This window comes from Scyliorhinus torazame, chromosome 3, assembly GCF_047496885.1.
Source record: "Scyliorhinus torazame isolate Kashiwa2021f chromosome 3, sScyTor2.1, whole genome shotgun sequence".
Classification (NCBI taxonomy): Eukaryota; Metazoa; Chordata; class Chondrichthyes; order Carcharhiniformes; family Scyliorhinidae; genus Scyliorhinus; species Scyliorhinus torazame.
The window spans coordinates 304,979,556-304,997,775 of NC_092709.1; the positions used below are offsets into that span (position 1 = coordinate 304,979,556).

General features: G+C 45.2%; 1 protein-coding gene across 8 annotated transcripts in view; it reads left to right on the plus strand.

Annotated features, from left to right (window-relative positions):
• letm1 (leucine zipper-EF-hand containing transmembrane protein 1) overlaps window positions 1-18,220 on the plus strand; it is a 162,951-nt gene that overhangs the window by 37,977 nt on the left and 106,754 nt on the right. For all 8 annotated transcript variants that reach the window (XM_072497510.1, XM_072497502.1, XM_072497505.1 and 5 more), the window contains exons 6-8: window positions 9,827-10,030; window positions 10,397-10,516; window positions 11,929-12,060. In XM_072497510.1, coding sequence (XP_072353611.1) covers window positions 9,827-10,030; window positions 10,397-10,516; window positions 11,929-12,060 — 456 coding nt within the window. The remainder of the gene's footprint in view (window positions 1-9,826; window positions 10,031-10,396; window positions 10,517-11,928; window positions 12,061-18,220) is intronic.

The following is an 18,220-nucleotide window of genomic DNA, read 5'->3' on the forward strand; positions in this document are numbered from 1 at the left end:
TGTCAATCATCAACAGAGTTCTGGAAGGTGTTAAGACAGTACTGCCAGTTTGCTCTTCCTTCCCAATAACCTTCTCACTAAAGCTGAGTTTGGATTTCACCAATACCACTCAGCCCCAGACCTCATTCCAGCCTTGCTCCAAATAATGGACAAAAGAGCTGAATTCCAGAGTTGATGTGCGACTGACTGCATAATAACAGAATGACTAAGTATGGCATGAAGAAATCCTATTAAAATTGAAGTCAATAGGTATCAATTTGGAGGAAGGGTGTTGAGTGGAGGGATGCTCTCAACTAGTTGGAATCATACCCAGCATAAAGGAAGATGGTAGCGGTTGTTGGAGGGCAATCATCTCAGCCCCTGACATCGCTGCAGAAGTTCCTCAGTACGAAGTCTTACAACACCAGGTTAAAGTCCAACAGGTTTGTTTCGATGTCACTAGCTTTCGGAGCGCTGCTCCTTCCTCAGGTGAATGAAGAGGTCTGTTCCAGAAATACATATATAGACAAATTCAAAGATGCCAAACAATGCTAGGAATGTGAGCATTAGCAGGTGATTAAATATTTACAGATCCAGAGATGGGGTAACCCCAGGTTAAAGAGGTGTGAATTCACACCTCTTTAACCTGGGGTTACCCCATCTCTGGATCTGTAAAGATTTAATCACCTGCTAATGCTCGCATTCCTAGCATTGTTTGGCATCTTTGAATCTGTCTATATGTTTCTGGAACAGACCTCTTCATTCACCTGAGGAAGGAGCAGCGCTCCGAAAGCTAGTGACATCGAAACAAACCTGTTGGACTTTAACCTGGTGTTGTAAGACTTCGTACTGTGCTCACCCAACGCCGGCATCTCCACATCGAAGTTCCTCAGAGCAGTGGTCTAGACCACTGAAGCTATCTTCAGATGTTTCAGTGATCCTCCCTCCATTCTAAGCTCAGAAATGGGAATGCTCACTGATGATTGCATAGATGTCAGAATAATTCGCAACCTCTCACACGCATGCACACTAACAGCCACAGGGATGTAATGGCATACACTCGCCTTACCTGGATAAGTGCAGTGTACGTTTAAAAAAAAAAAAAAAAAAAAAAAAAAAAAATTCTTTATTTTCCCCCTCTTTCACATTTTCTCCCAAATCTGCACCCACCAACAATAAACAATAATCAGTAACGAATATGCCAATCCCCATATCAATAACAACGATCCCATCCTCCCACCAAACCCCAAACATTAGCCTGCATGTTCACATAAACAAATGACAAAAAGGAATCAGGAATCTCCCATAGCCACCATCAACACCGCCCCCCCCCCCATAATTGATGTTATCCAATTCTTGAAAGTGCATGATGAATAATGCCCATGAATTGTAGAACCCCTCCATCCTTCCCCTCAGTTCAAATTTGACCTTCTCAAGAGTCAAGAATTCCAACAAGTCCCCCCGCCACGCCAGGGCACAGGGTGGAGAGGCTGCCCTCCATCCCATCAGGATCTGCCTTCGGGCGATCAACGAGGCGAAGGCTACAACATCTGCCTCCGCACCCGTTTCGAAACCTGGCTGGTCCTACACCCCGAATATGGCCACCCCGGGGCCCGGGTCCAGTTTCACGTGCACCACTTTAGAAATTACCCTAAAAACCTCCTTCCAGTAATCCTCTAGCTTTGGACAGGACCAAAGCATATGAACGTGATTAGCCCCCCCCCCCCCCCCAATGTTTACACACACCTTCTACTCGTTCAAAAAATCGACTCATGCTCGCCCTCGTGAGATGTGCTCTGTATACCACCTTCAGCTATATCAACACCAACCTCGTGCACAAGGTGGAGGCATTCACTCTCTGGAGCACCTCACACCAGAACCCCTCCTCAATATCCTCTCCCAATTCTTCCTCCCACTTTGCTTTGATCCCTTCCAGTGGTGCCTTCTCCTCTTCCAAAATAGCTCTGTAAACCGCTGACACTACCCCCTTCTCCAGTCCCCCTGTTGTCAGCACCTCCTCCAGCAATGTGGGGCCTGGCTCCTCCGGGAAGTTCTGTATCCTTTCTGGCAAAATCTCGAACCTGCATGTATCTAAACATTTCCCCCTGCTCCAGCCCATACTTCGCTTCCAGCTCCTTCAATCCTGCAAACCGACCCCGAAGAAACAAATCTTTCAGTGTCTTAATCCCCTTCTCCTCCCATTTCCGAAAATTTCCATCCCACCTCCCTGGCTCAAATCTGTGGTTCCCCCGAATCGGCATTTCCCTTGACCCTGCCCCAACCCGAAGTGTTAGCGAAACTGCCTCCAAATTCTCAATGAAGCTATTATTATCGGACTCCCTGAGTATTTCCCCGGGGCTATCGGGAGCGGCGCTGTCGCTGGTGCTTTCAATCCCGACCCCCTGCATAAACTCTCCTCCATTCTGACCCACTGGGAATCAACCCCTCTGACCCAGCTCCGCACCTTCTCCACATTCACCGTCCCGTATTAATCCATCAGGTTCGGAAGACCCAAACCCCCTGCCTGCCTTCCCCTCTGTAGTAGCACCTTTCTAACTCTGGCCACCTTCCCTCCCCATATGAACGACGTAATCCTTCCCTCAATCTCTCTGAAAAAAGCCTTTGGCAGGAAAATCGGTAGGCATTGAAAAACAAACCGAAATCGCGGCAACACATTCATTTTAACCGCCTGTACTCGACCCGCCAGTGACAGAGGGAGACTGTCCCACCTTGCCAGATCAACTTACACTCTCCCCACCAAACTAGAAATATACCTGCGGAGCTCCCCCACTCCCGGGCAACCTGCACCCCCAGGTACCGAAAGTGAGTCCCTGCCCTACGGAATGGTAGCCCCCCCACCCCTGCCCCCACCCCTGGCCAAGACACCACAAAATTCTCACTCTTGCCTAGATTAAGTTTGTATCCCAAGAAAGACCCAAACACTTGAAGCAGCTCCAATATTCTCCCTATCGACACACTCTGTTCCGACACGTATAACAGCAAGTCATCGGCATACAAGGACACCCTATGCTCTATCTCCCCCCCCCGCACTATTCCTTTCCATACCCCCAAACTTCTTAATGCGATGGCCGACGGCTCAATCGCGAGTGCAAACAGCAGGGGGGACATAGGACATCCCTGCCTAGTCCCACGGTGGAGAGAAAAGTATCTCGAGCTGATGGTGTTTGTGCGGACACTCTCCCTCGGCTCCTTGTATAGTAGCTTTACCCAGTTCACAAATCTTGGTCCAATCCCAAACCGCTCCAGAACTGCCATCAAGTACCCCCATTCTACCTGGTCGAACACCTTTTCAGCGTCCAATGCCACGACCACCTGTTTCCTCCCCCTCTGCTGGTGCCATAACTACGTTCAATACCTAATGTTTGAAAAGAGCTGCCTCCCTTTCACTAACCCCATCTGATCTTCACCTATCACCTTCGGGAGGCACTCCTCCAGCCTACCCGCCAATACTTTTGCGTCCACATTCAGAAGGGCCTATATGACCCACACTCCGTCGGATCCTTCTCTTTTTTTAGCAACCGGGAAATCTATGCCTGCCCCAAAGTTTGTGGCAACACCCCCTTCCCTATCGCCGCCTCAAACATCCCCACCATCAGGGGTGCCAACCTATCCTTAAATTTTTTATAATATTCCACCGGAAACCCATCCGGCCCTGCCACCTTCCCCGACTGCATCCTCCCAATCGCAACCTTTATCTCCTGCTCCACTATCGCTTCTTCTAATGTAGCCCTGTCCCCCTTCCCTAACCTCAGGTACTCCAACCCATCTAGAAATTCCTGCATCCCTCTGTCTCCGACCTGTACAACCTCTCTCAAAATTCCTCGAAAACCTTGTTCATCAGATCCGGAGCCACCACCAACTTCCCTGCCCTATCCCTCACCTGCACAATTTCCCTTGTCGCTGCTTCCCTCCGGAGCTGACCTAACATATGCCTTATCTCCATGTTCGCAAACTGCACCCCTTACTCGTCTCAGTTGGCGCACCACCTTCCTGGTAGATAGTCGGTCAAAGCTCGCCTGTAGTTCCTTTTTTTCCAGCTTTGCTGGGTCCCCATCCTCTGCATACCTCCTATCTACCTCCAACATCTCATCTATTACCCTCTGTCACTCCAACTTCTCTTTGTCCACCCTGGCCTTAAACAAAATCACCTCCCCCCTCACCACCGCCTTTAGAGCCACCCAGACAACTGCCTTTGACACCTCACCCGTACAGTTGAAACCTACATATTCCTTAGTTATCTTTTCAATTTTGTCACAGAATACTTGGTCCCCCAAAAGTCCCATATCTAATTTCTACCCCGGCCTCTGCGCTACCCCCCTTCTCCAGCAGCATATCCACCCAATGCGGAGCATGATCTGACACTGCAATTTCCGAGCATTCCGACCCCTTAACCCCAGCCAGCAAAGCCTTCTCCACCACGAAAACGTCGATCCGCGAATATACATTATGGATATAATGTCCCAGAGAAAGAAAAAACAACAATCAAACCCATACAATTCACTAAAATAAGATATAACAGTCGCAACACAGAATACCAATCAACCCAACCAATAACTTGAACTCTGTAACAATGTGAAGACAAGTAAATTACAATACACGTCAGTAAAAAGAAAGTTATGACATTTATACATTTTCCAGCTCCCCAATCACAGTCCACAGTCTCTCTCCCAGCTCCGCTCCTTACGTCTGTCCCAAGCTTTCCGCCCTCATGAACGCCTCAGCCGCCTCCACTGTCTCGAAATAAAAGTCTTTGGCATCAGACATCACCCTCTGCTTCGCCGGGTGTACCATACGAAATCGCACCCCCTTTTTGTACAGTGCCGCCTTCACTCGCCCGAACGCCGCTCGTCTTTTTGCCAACTCCACCGTCAATTTCTGATAGATCCGAACTCCAGCACCATCCCACTGCAACTCGCGCTTCTGCTTCGCCCAGCTTAACACCTTCTCCTTCATGCAGTACTTATGGAGCAGATAATTACTGCTCTTGGCGGCTCATTCACCTTGGGCTTTGGCCTTAATGACCGATGAGCTCGGTCCAGCTCGTACCGGGAGGAGTTCTCACCCTCCCCCATCAGCTCTGCCAACTTCTTAGCGAAGTACTCTGTTGGCCTTGGGCCCTCTGTCCCTTCGGGCAAGCCCACAATTCTTAGATTGTGCCGTTTCGAGCGGTTCTCCAAGTCCTCGAGCTTTGCTCGGAGTCCTCTGTTGACCTCCACCACCCTCTGCAGCTCGTGCCCCATCTAAGTGAGCTGGTCGCTGTGCTGCGACACTGCCTCCTCCACTTCCTTCATCTTCTCGCCCTGCTCTCTCACCTCAGCCGCTGTCTTTGCCACAGCTACACACCAGGGCGATTGCCTCCTCCACCAATGATTTCAATGCGACCGCCGTCTCCTTCCTCAAAGCCTCCATGTGCCTCGCAAACTGCTTTTCCAGCTCCACCACCATCTCCTCGGTCATCTTTTCCACCATAAGTAGTGCGGCCCCACCATGCAGTGCGGCATCCACCACCTTGTCAGCGCTTTTGCTGGCCTTATCATTCAACGGCGAACCCGGGTTTTCTTCCTTCTGCCTAGCTGCTTTTCGTATCCTCTAACGAGTTATTATTTTTTTTCTTTCTTTCTTCGATCTGAAAATAAATAAATAATTATTTTCAAAATTCCAAAATCAAAAAATCTCTTCCCCCAGGGTTCAGACTTCAAACTTCTCAAAAATCAATTTTCAGTGGGAGCCACCCAATGTGCTCTACTCCCCCTCTGCATCACGTTCTGGACTCGGGCCTGCCACCTCGATTGCCTCGCCTCGTGTCAAGCTCCGCCCACGCATCCGACCTCTGGGTCGATGCCCCGGCCGCTGGACCCTCCCGCGGGGCTCCTCACCGGTTCCAAACCGGACTGACCCGACGCCCGTCTCTCAGGCCTCAAAGGCCGAAGAAACTTGGGAAGAAAGAACAACGGGGAAACCCCCGAAAAAGTGGGGCAGCATGGTCGCACAGTGGCTAGCACTGTCGCTTCACAGCGCCAGGGTCCCAGGTTTGATTCCTGGCTTGGGTGTCTGTGTGGAGTCTGCACGTTCTCCCAGTGTCTGCGTGGATTTCCTCCGGCTGCTCCAGTTTTCTCCCTCAAATCCCGAAAGACGTGCTGTTAGGTCATTTGGACATTCTGAATTCTCCCTCTATGTGCCCGAACAGGTGCTGGAATGTGGCAACTGGGGGATTTTCACAGTAGCTTCATTGCAGTGTTAATTTAAGCCTACGTGTGACAATAATAAAGATTATTATAATGACAGATATGAGCCTAGTCAAAAAGAAAAAGGAAGCATTTGTCAAGCTATGAGGCTGGAAAGACATAAAGCAAGTGTGGAATGCAAGGAAAGTAGAAAGAAACTTGAGCAAGGAGTCAGGAAGGCTAAAAGGAGTCACAAAAAGTCATTGGCCAGCAGGACTAAGGAAAATCCCAAGGCTTTTTATACATGTATAAAAAGCAAGATGGTAGCCAGGAAGACTTATTGGCCCACTCAAGGACAGGGGAGGGAATCTATATGTGGCGTCAGAGGAAATGGGCACGGCACTGAATCAGTACTTTGCATCAGTATTTACCAAAGTGAAGGACTTGGTGGGTGATGAGTCTGGGGAAGGTTGTGTAGATAGTTTGGGTCATGTTGAAATCAAAAAGGAGGAGACATTGGGATTTTGAAAAACATTAAGGTAGACTAGTCCCCAGGGCCTGATGGGATACGCCCCAGAATTCTGAGAGAGGCAAGGGAGTAAATTGCTGGGGCCTTGAGAAAAATCTTTGTATCTTCACTGGCTACAGGGGCAGTACCAGAAGATTGGAGAATAGCCAATATTGTTCCTTTGTTTAAGAAGGGTGGCAAGGATCATCGAACATACAGTGCAGAAGGCGGCCATTCAGCCCATCGAGTCTGCACCGACCCACTTAAGCCCTCACTTCCAGCCTATTCCCCCTTACCCAATAAGCCCTCCTAACCTTTTTTTGGACACTAAGGGCAATTTAGCATGGCCAATCCACCTAACCTGAACGTCTTTGGACTGTGGGAGGAAATCGGAGCACCCGGAGGAAACCCACGCAGACGCTGGGAGAACGTGCAGACTCTGCACAGACAGTGACCCAGCAGGGAATCGAACCTGGGACCCTGGCGCTGTGAAGCAACTGCGCTAACCACTATGCTACCGTGCTGCTCATGCTGGATAATCAGGTAATTACAGGCCAGTGCTATGTCAGTGGTAGGAAAATTATTGGAGAGGATTTTTCAAGACAAGATTTACTCCCACTTGGAAATAAGTGGACGTATTAGCGAGAAGCAACATGGTTTTATGAAGGGGAGGTCGTGTCTCACTAACTTGAGTTTTTCGAGGGAATGACGAAGATAATTGATGAGGGTAGGGCAGTGGATGTTGTCTATATGGACTTCAGTAAGGCCTTTGACAAGATCCCTCATGGCAGATTGGTAAAGAAGGTGCAGTTGCACAGGATCAGGGTGAGCTGGCAAGATGGATACAGAACTGGCTCGGTCATAGAAGACCGAGGGGAGCAGTGGAAGGGTGCTTTTCTAAATGGAGGGCTGTGACTAGTGGCATTCCTCCGGGATCAGTGCTGGGACCGTTGCTGTTTGTAATATATATAAATGATTTGGAGGAAAATGTAACTGGTTTGATTAGTAAGTTTGTGGACGACACAAAGGTTGGTGGAATTGCGGATAGCGATGAGGACTGTCCGAGGTTACAGCAGGATATAGATCAGTTGGAGACTTGGGCGGAGCGATGGCAGATGGAGTTTAATCCGGACAAATGTGAGGTATTGCGTTTTGGAAGGTCTAATACAGATGAGAAATGTACAGTAAATGGCAGAATCTTCAAGAGGATTGAAAAGCAGAAGGATCTGGGTGTACAGGTATACTGATCACCGAAAGAGGCAACGTAGGTAGAGAAGGTAGTCAAGAAGGCATAGGGCATTCTTGCCTTCATTTGCCGGACATTAAGTTTAAAAATTGGCAAGACATGTTGCAGCTTTATCAAACCTTAGTTAAGCCGCACTTGGAATATAGTGTTCAATTCTGTCCGCCACACTACCAGATGAATGTGAAGGCTTTGGAGAGATGTTGCCTGGTATGGAGGGCATTAGTTATGAGGAGAGGTTGGAGAAACTTGGTTTGTTCTCACTGGAATGGCGGAGGTTGAGGGGCAACCTGATAGAAGTTTACAAGATTATGAAAGACATGGACAGAGTGGATAGTCAGAAGCTTTTTCCCAGGGTGGAAGAGTCAATTGCTCCGAGGCAAATGTTTACGGTGCGCGGGGCAAGGTTCAAATGAGATGTACGAGGTAAGTATTTCAAACAAAGGGTGGTGGGAGCCTGGTGCTCGCTGCCGGGGAGGTAGTGGAAGCAGATACGATAGTGACTTTTAAGGGGCATCGACAAGTACATGAATAGGATGGGAATAGAGGGATTTGGTCACTGGAAGGGTTAGAGGGTTTTAATTCAGACGGGCAGCATGGTCGATGCAGGCTTGGAGGACCGAAGGGCCTGTTCCTGTCCAATTTTCTTTTGTTCTTTCAAACCAGTTGCTCAGTGCACTACATCTGGCAGGGTTATGAAAGGCAAGCTCGATCTCCTTCTCAATTGGCATCAATGCAAGCATGCTTTTCCACCCGGGACTAGTGGATAATGATCAGGAATGTGAACCTTTGATTTCATCTCTTGCATTCAGATAGACAGATGCACCCTAACTGAAACTAACAAGAAACTCATTGGCTTTGGTGCTGGAGGTATGCAGCGGATTTACAAGGCCAACAGAGAGCACATGAGAACATCAGTTAATCAGAATAGCTAATTGATCACTTGTTAAAAGCTTGTAGAAGTAGAATGTAAGGCATGCCGTATAACATTATCTTCGAAAGACAAATGCAAGCGTTGAAAATCGCGAAATATTAAAATGCTGGAAATGCACAATATCTTCAGAGAGAGATTGGTTCAGAGCAGAGTTTTCCCTAGTAACGATGCCTCAACTGTCAGCACTTGTCCTTACACCTCTGAATTTTTTTTTTAAGCAACTTCTGGATTCCTCACATGTGCATTGAATGTAGAAATCCATAAGTTGCTGTCAGTAATTCTGTACTTCCCCAGAGGGTACATTGTACAGGTTTCCCTTCAGACTGCAGTCAAGTGGAAATTGATGAAATTATGAAAACTTCTACTTTTGTAAAAATTCTTGAAATAATTGGGTTTTCAATGCTATACCAAGTTCATTTTTGCTGCTCAACGACATCAGTGCCCCGAAAGAGCAATTTTATATTTGTTGAGTTTCAAATTTCTCATGATAACTCTACATATTTTTTTAAAGGTTTGTGATATTGTATTTCCTACCGTAATCCCTTGTGTATGTCCAAATCATTTAATTTATAGATCTCACAGATAACAAATTAGAAATGAAGGGATGCTGTGGTTTAAACTTCCTGGTTTGCCATCTGCGAGAAGACTTCAATTATGGCTTATTCTGCTTGATTTCATTTTTGTTGCTGGATGCCTGGAGATTCCCTTGATTTGGCATGAGAAACACACTGACTTGGAAAAGTGCTGCAGAGATCACTAGATCTTTGTGGGCAACTTTCTTTGCAAAATCTAGCCCACAAATAATTTGAGGCAACGGGGAATTGCATTTTAACATTTGTGGATGGTAACAAACTCCGCGGTTTTTCTTATACCTATGACATTGGGGGGGAGATGATTCTATGGAAGATTAACTTAATTAGATTTTCAAATTCTATTTTTTTAATTATGCACATGCTTGAAAACATGTTTCTTTTCAGATTCGAGATTCTGGAGAGAGACCAAGTAATGAGGAGATCATGCGTTTTTCTAAACTGTTTGAGGACGAGCTAACGTTGGACAACTTAACTCGACCTCAGCTGGTCGCACTTTGTAAATTGTTGGAGCTGCAGTCAATAGGAACCAATAACTTTCTTCGATTTCAACTGATTATGAAACTGCGCAGCATTCGTGCAGATGATCAGGTAACATATTTGTATCAAATTTGGGGTTGACATCCATTGCTAGGATTTTCTTTCTGGTTTTCTCTTTTCCACTCCTAAAATAATGGCCCCAATACTTGGGGTACTGTTCATCAACCAGAACCTATCTTGAATAGATATTGTGAAATAAAAACAGAAAATGCTGGAAATAATCTGCGGCCCAGGCAACATCTGTGGAGACAAACAGTCAATGCTTTATGTCAATGACCTTCCCTTTGCTCTGACCCCATTCACCTCAGTCCATTCTATCCTCCCATTCAACTTTAAGTTGTAGTTCAGTTGGATTTGTTTTGCTTGCTTCTGGATAGCTAGGCTTAACTGTAAAATATTGATTTCTTTTGTCTAAAGTTGATTGCAGAAGAAGGAGTAACCACACTGAATGTAAATGAGCTGCAGGCAGCCTGCCGGACTCGGGGGATGAGAGCATTAGGGGTGACTGAAGCGCGCCTACAAGAACAACTTAAACAAGTAAGTGAGGAATGAAAATTACGTTGTGTTTTTTCAAGTTATGATGTGATGGCTTGTGACCCAAGACTGTTGTGAAAAAGATAACGTAGAATTGGCCATATGAAATTTATCACATCATGAACTCCAATCTGCACTTCAACCTTCTGAGAAAAAGTTCCACACTCGCGCAAATTCCCATAATCGAGGAAGAAGTCCAGAATCTTATTCCTTCATGTGTACATTTCATTCAACCCATAGCCTTCAACATCTACAGCTGTGGCTCAGTTACCTGCAATATAATCTTTAAAAGTAGGAAATTACCAAAAGTCTCAGGACAACATGGATGAATGATGAAGTTAACAGCCAACTGAAGTTGAAGAGGGCCTGTGAAGATCATAAGAATAATAAAAAAGCCAAAGAAAGTTTTAAGAGATTTAGTGGGTTAACCAAAGCTGAGTGGGCGTATGTGATTTTTTAAAAATAACAAACCGAAAAGTAATTTACAAATGTATCCATAGAGAAATAATTCTTAAACATAGGGTGATATCTCCAAGAGAAGATGAGCACCATTTCGCGCAGTACCTATTCCAATATTAACTTGCAGCATGGGAGTACAGTGGTTAGCACAGTTGCTTCACAGCTCCATGGTCCTGGGTTCGATTCCCGGCTGGGTCACTGTCTGTGCGGAGTCTACACATTCTCCCCGTGTCTGTGTGGGTTTCCTCCGGGTGCTCCTGTTTCCTCCCACAGTCTAAAGATGTGCGGGCTAGGTGGATTGGCCTTGCTAAATTGCCCTTAGTGTCCAAAAAATGTTAAGTGGGGGTTACTGGGTTATGGGGATAGGGTAGATACGTGGGCTTCAGTAGGGTGCTCTTTGTAAGGGCCGGTGCAGACGCGATGGGCCGAATGGCCTCCTTCTGCACCGTATATTCTATGAATGAAACCTCATATAGTGAGATAAAAGATATACAGTGCTTCTGGAGGACTAGTGGGACAAAGATATCTGAACATTTTGAAATTATCAGTTTCAGTTTCAATTTTCAGGCTTTATTTTTTATTCAACATGTACATGGGTGCTGTGAAAATTTTCTTTTCACTTGAGTACCAGTTACACTCGTAACTTGTGATTTATAAACTCCTGGGCTCCCTATGAAAAAGAATGAATTTGAATGTGCATTAACATTGCAAATAGCATTGTTATTTTATAGTTAATAAAGGAAATACATTTTTGGGAACAAAATTCCGTGTTATATCACAGAAAATAACACACACTCCACATTGATTGCTGATTTTTCACTGCTGTATTTGACCTATACAAGTGACCGGTTGAGAAGTGTACCAAATATCACATTAGTACAGTATATGTTTATTGGTTTATTCTTTTTAAAATATTTGACATGTTTCAACTAAACACTGCTGCCTTTTATTTGCAGTGGTTGGAGCTACATCTGAACCAGCAGATTCCAACTTCACTTCTACTTCTGTCCAGGGCCATGTTCCTTCCAGATACCCTTTCACCCGCTGATCAGCTTACAACAACTTTGCAGACTTTGCCGGATAGTGTGGTAAGCAATTTATCCAAGAACTAAATACACTTGTAAACAGTTGTTTAATATTGCATCTTAAAGCATTCTTTGGTCACTTTTTGTTCTTCAGGTGACCTAGATGCTGTTAAATTTTAACAATGTTATGTAATGTTCCGCTGTTAGCTTGTACTAATGCAGCATTGCTGGTATAGTGTACCCTTCTAAAGCAGCTCAGCTTAAATGCAGGATGTTTAAGAAGATTAAGAAGATTTATCTGTTTCAATGAGGGCAGTTATCTGCAACAAAGATGAGATAAAATAGATAATATTCTTTATGATCAGATCTTCCAAATATTTACGAGAGGACATGAGCAGCATAACCTCCCAAATTTGCAATAATCAGTGAATTAATAATTTGGGTATAGATGTGTTAAAAATGCAAGACCGCGCTCAAAATGATGTGCAGGTTTGGTGGGGTTGCAGGGATCGGGCGGGGTGGCACAGACCCGATGGGACAAATGGCCTTCTGCACTGTTGTGCTCTACGGTTCTAAATTAGCAAATTTCTAGAGGTAATAAGGGGAGCAACAAAAGCTGAAAATTGCATTCTAGTTAGGTTGCAAAAATGATAGCGATGTTAATTTTTGCCTGGTTGGGTCAACTATTTTTTTAACGTCTATAAACAGGATTTTGTTGCTTAGCAAGTTACACTGACCCTTGACCAGGACCAGCAAACTTCTTCACTCCTGTTATTGATTCCTGGAATCGCATGCGGTGCTCAACACCTCACCTGGACTGACATATTCTTTTATTAGTGCAGTTCAGCTGAGAATCTCCTCCTGATTTTTGTCTCATCTCTATTTGTGCCATACCTTGATATTTCACAGGAACCTACCTTCTGGGAGCCTAATCTTCAGTATAAGACTTATTTTTATTCCACTCTTCCCACTGTAGGAAAATGGCACTATCATAACCAGCTGACTGGCTAGTTTCGCAACAATTCAATCTTATGTTGAAACATGTCGAATATTTTAAAAAGAATAAACCAATAAACACATACGGTACTCATGTGATATTTGGTACACTTCTCAACCGGTCACTTGTATAGGTCAAATACAGCAGTGAAAAATCAGCAATCAATGTGAAGTGTGTGTTATTTTCTGTGATATAACACGGAATTATCTATTCCCAAAAATGTATTTCCTGTATAAGAACATATGAAATAGGAACAGAAGCAGGCCATTTGGCCCCTCGAGCCTGCTCCGCCATCCAAGAAGATCATCACTGATCTGTTTGTGTTTTGAATTCCACATTCCCATCTACCCCTGATAATCTGTGATTCCCTTGCCGAAGGGGAGACAGTGCATAGAGGTATTGTTGCTGGACAAGTAATCCAGAGACCCAGGGAAATGCAGGTGTGAAATTTGAATTCTATCATTCTATAATTTGAATTCTGGAAATAAAAGTCTAATAATTACCAATGAAACTATTGTCGAATGTCATAAAACCCACCTGGTTCACTAATGCCCTTTCGGGAAGAAAATCTGTTATCCTTACCTGGTCTGGCCGACATGTGACTCCAGATCCATCCCAATGGGGTTGACTCTTAAATGCCCTCATGGATGGGCAATAAATGCTGGCCCAGCCAGTGACACCCACATCCCATGACCAAATAAAATAAAAGAAGCTATGTACTTCCAGCTAAAAAATATTCAATGACTCTGCCTCCACTACCTTCAGAGGCAGAGAGTTCTAAAATCGCACAACCCTCAGAGAAAATAATTCTCCTCTTCTATGTCCTAAAAGGGCGACCCTTAATTTTAAAATAATGCCCTCTTGTTCTGAACTCGCCCACACAAGGAAATATCCTTTCCACTTCCACCTTGTCAATACCTTTCAGGATCTTGTGTATTTCAATCAAGTCACCCTTTCACTCTTCTGTCTGTCGATGCCCGGTCTGTCCAACCATTTCTCATAAGACAACCCACTCATTCCATCTAATAAACTTCCTCTGAACCTCCTCCAATGCATTTGTATCCTTCCTTAAATAAGATCGAACTGCGCACATTATTCAAGATGTGGTCTTGCCAAATGCCCTGTATAACTGAAGCATAGCATCCTTACATTTAAGCTCAATTCTTCCCATAATAAAGGATAGAATTCCATTAGCCTTCTTAATTACTCGCTATATGTTCAGACTAAAATTTTGTGATTTATTCACTAGAGCACCTAGATCCAGCTGCACATCAGAATTCTGCAACCATTCTCTGTTTAAGTAAGGGGCAGCACGGTAGCATTGTGGATAGCACAATTGCTTCACAGCTCCAGGGTCCCAGGTTCGATTCCGGCTTGGGTCACTCTGTGCGGATTGCGTGGGTTTCTTCCGGATGCTCCGGTTTCCTCCCACAGTCCAAAGATGTGCAGGTTAGGTGGATTGGCCATGATAAATTGCCCTTGGTGTCCAAAAAATGCCCTTAGTGTTGGGTGGGGTTACTGGGTTATGGGGATAGGGTGGAGGTGTTGACCTTGGGTAGGGTGCTCTTTCCAAGAGCCGCTGCAGACTCGATGGGCTGAATGGCCTCCTTCTGCACTGTTAATTCTATGATAATACTCTGCAATTTTATTCTTCCTGTTTTCTGATATTATACTCCATCAGTCAGATTTTTGACAATCACTCAACCTATCAATATGCACCAGCAACCTCCTTATGTCTTCTTTGTGTCATCTGCAAACTTTGATACCGTGCCTTTGCTCCCCTCATCTAAACCATTGAATGGACAAATGTCCACTAGTCACATTCTGCCAATCAGACAAAGACCCATTTAGGCATGCTCTCTGTTTTCTGCCAGGCAGCCAATCTTCTGCCCATGCTAATATGCACCACGAGCTTATATTTTCCGCATTAACCTTTGTTGCGCCATCTTATCAAATGCCTTCTGGAAAATCAAGTATGTTTCCAGGCTTTCCTGTAAGGGGCTAGTTTAGCACAGTGGGCTTAACAGTTGGCTTGTAATGCAGAACAAGACCAGCAGCGCAGGTTCAATTCCCGTACCAGCCTCCCCGAACAGGCGCCGGAATGTGGCGACTAGGAGCTTTTCACAGTAACTTCATTGAAGTCTACTTGTGACAATAAGCAATTAGTATTATTTCCTTTATCCAAAGTGGATGTTATTCAAAAAGCTCCAATTAAATTGTGTGAGAATGAATTTTTAAAAAAATATTTTGGAGGAATATTGTGTTATATTGTAAAGAAGGCTGCATGCGTATAAATGATTTAATTAAGCGGGGAATGGTTAATCGAGACACCTTTGGGATTCAATTTTTTGAGATTCAAGAGATGAAAGGGGATAAGTGCGAAATGCATACCTTTGTAGTAAGAGGCCATGGTGAAGTGGACTTTTAAATAAGTAGGTTGGGTTTAGAAATTTGCATTAGGAGATAGGGACATGTTTTTTTTTAAGCTATTCAATTTCAAGGGGGAGTAAGGACCTTTTGCAACTTAAGAGGTTTCATAAGTAAACGAGGGAAGGTTATTAAATTTTATTTGGCTTGAAAGGGGAGGCAATAGGAAAACATGAAAGAATTTTATATTTTTGGAAAAACTGAGTTCAGAAAAGGTGCTGAGGACAATGGAATTGAATATGAAAAGGGGAAAGGATATTTAAGGAGAGATATTGAGTTGTGTTGGCTGTGTGGGAAAGATAGCCTGTGAAACTCTCTACTAAGAGAAGGTGAGAAATCTGCAGCAGCCCTCAAGAAACCATAAATAAAGTCTTTGCGTTAAACTTTCCAATCTCGCCCATCTCTGGAATCATTGCGGGAAGGATGGATAATTTAGCGAACTGTTAAAGGTCCGCTGACCTGACCTCTGGTGAGAATTTTGGTTACTGGACGGGAGAGACCAGAGGTTCCCGTCCCTTGTGTCAGAAAGCAGGCTTGTTTCTGAATTTTCACAGCGGAATGGAAGAGTTTGAGGAGTCATGTGACATACCTTTACTAAAGAACAATACAGCACAGGAACAGGTCCTTCGGCCCACCAAGCCTGTACTGGTCGTGATACTAACCTTGTCCAAAACCCTCAGCACTTCCTTGTGCCGTATCGCACTATACCCATCCTATTCATGTATTTGTCAAGATGCCTTTTGAACAGCGCTAATGTATCTGTTTCCACAACCTCCACAACCATAACCATTGCATTCTAGGCACTAAAAAAAAAAACCCTGCCTCGCCCATCTCTAAACTTTGCTCCACCGATCTTAAATCTATGCCCCCTGGTGACTGACCCCCTCCACCCTGGGAAAGAGTGCCTGCCCATCCACTCTATCCATGCCCCTCATAATCTTGTAGACCTCTATCAGGTCATCCCTCAACCTCTGTCGTTCTAATGAAAACAGTCCGAGTCTATTCAACCTCTGCATAGCAGACACCCTCCAGACCAGGCAACATCCTATTAAATCTCCTCTGCACCCTCTCCAAAGCCTCCACATCCTTCTGTTAGTGTGGCAACCAGAATTGTGCGCAATATTCCAAGTGCAGTCTTACCAAGGTTCTATACAACTGCAGCCAGTTTTTATACTCGATGCCCCGTCCAATGGAAGCAAGCACTCCATATACTTTCTCGACTACCTTGTCCACTTGTGTTACCACTTTCAAAGATCTGTGGACCTGCACGCCCAGATCTCTCTGACTTTCTATGGTCCTAAGAGTTTTGCCTATTATGGTATATTTCCCCTCGCTGTCAGATCTACCAAAATGCATTACCTCACATTTGTCTGGATTAAACTCAATTTGCCATTTCTCTTCCCGTGTCTCCAACCTATCTATGTCCTGCTGTATCCTCTGACAATCCTCAACACTATCTACCACTCCACCAACCTTGGTGTCATCCGCAAACTTACTAATCAGACCAGCTACAATTTCCTCCGAAAAGTGACAGCAGTTTTGCCTTGGATAATATTACTGGTGTTAAAAATCAGTATGGGAGACTTGCCTGGAGGGTATTTACTTGTGTGTTCTGACCAAGTATATTTTTGGAGGGGATGTTTTTTAAGGCTGTATAACTGTGTAACTTTGATCTTGTATGATTAATTTATTTTCTTGTTAATAAATCTTTTCGGTTTTTAGAATCCCAAAAGTGTTACTGGGATTCTATACACCTGAGATCAGTAGTTTTTCCTCCTGTTTGCAGAATACAGAACAATGGGGTTATGATCAATAAGACCTGGGGCGAAATTCTCCTACCCGCCCCGCCACATTTCTGCTCCTACCAGCCGGCGGGAGTCTCTGTAACACCGGCCGGTCAATGGGGTTTCCCATTGTGGGGCAGCCCCACGCCGTCGGGAAACCCCCGGGCGCCGGCAAAACGGAGACTCCCGCCGGCGGAGAATGACGCCCCAGTTTCCTCTGGGATTTGGCTAAACATTTTCACAAAACCATGCAAACTCTTTCCAATTACCGTGAGTTTTTCTAAGTGCCCAGCTGTAACCTCCATCATGATCAATTTCACCTTCCCTATGAATGACATCAAGCTACAGTTCCTACAGTTTCCTTTTTTCTGCCTCCCTTCATTCTTGACTGAACCTTTACAGACTCTCGGGTATTTTGGAAAATTAATACCAATGCATCTACCTCATTATTCACCTCTTTTAAGATCTGAGGATGAATTCCGTCTTGATCCAATTTGCTCAATACCACTTACCTAGTAGAACTTCCATAGTATTTGTAAAAAATTGTTAAGTTGGGGTTACTGGGTTACGGGAATAGGGTAGATCCGTGGGCTTCAGTAGGGTGCTCTTTGTAAGGGCTGGTGCAGACCCGATGGGCCGAATGGCCTCCTGCACTGTAAATTCTATTCTAATTTACAGTGCAGAAGGAGGCCACTCGGCCCATCGAGTCTGCACCAGCCCTTGGAAAGAGCAACCTACTTAAGCCCACACCTCCACCCTATCCCCGTAACCCCAGTGAGAGGTCATGTGGGCGTTGATTAGTACTGGTCAACACAAAGGTGAACCAGGCATCGCGGCAACTGCAGGGTTTCCCAGACCATTGCACGCTCTTGGGTGGTCAGGAACAGGGCTGGGAGCACCCTGGCTCTCCCCCTGGCACTTTAGCACTGCCAGGTTGGCACCTTGGCACAACCAAGGTCAGGGCCCGAAGGGGGCCATGCTCATGAAAGCAGAGGGGAGGGGTGGGTATGGGGTC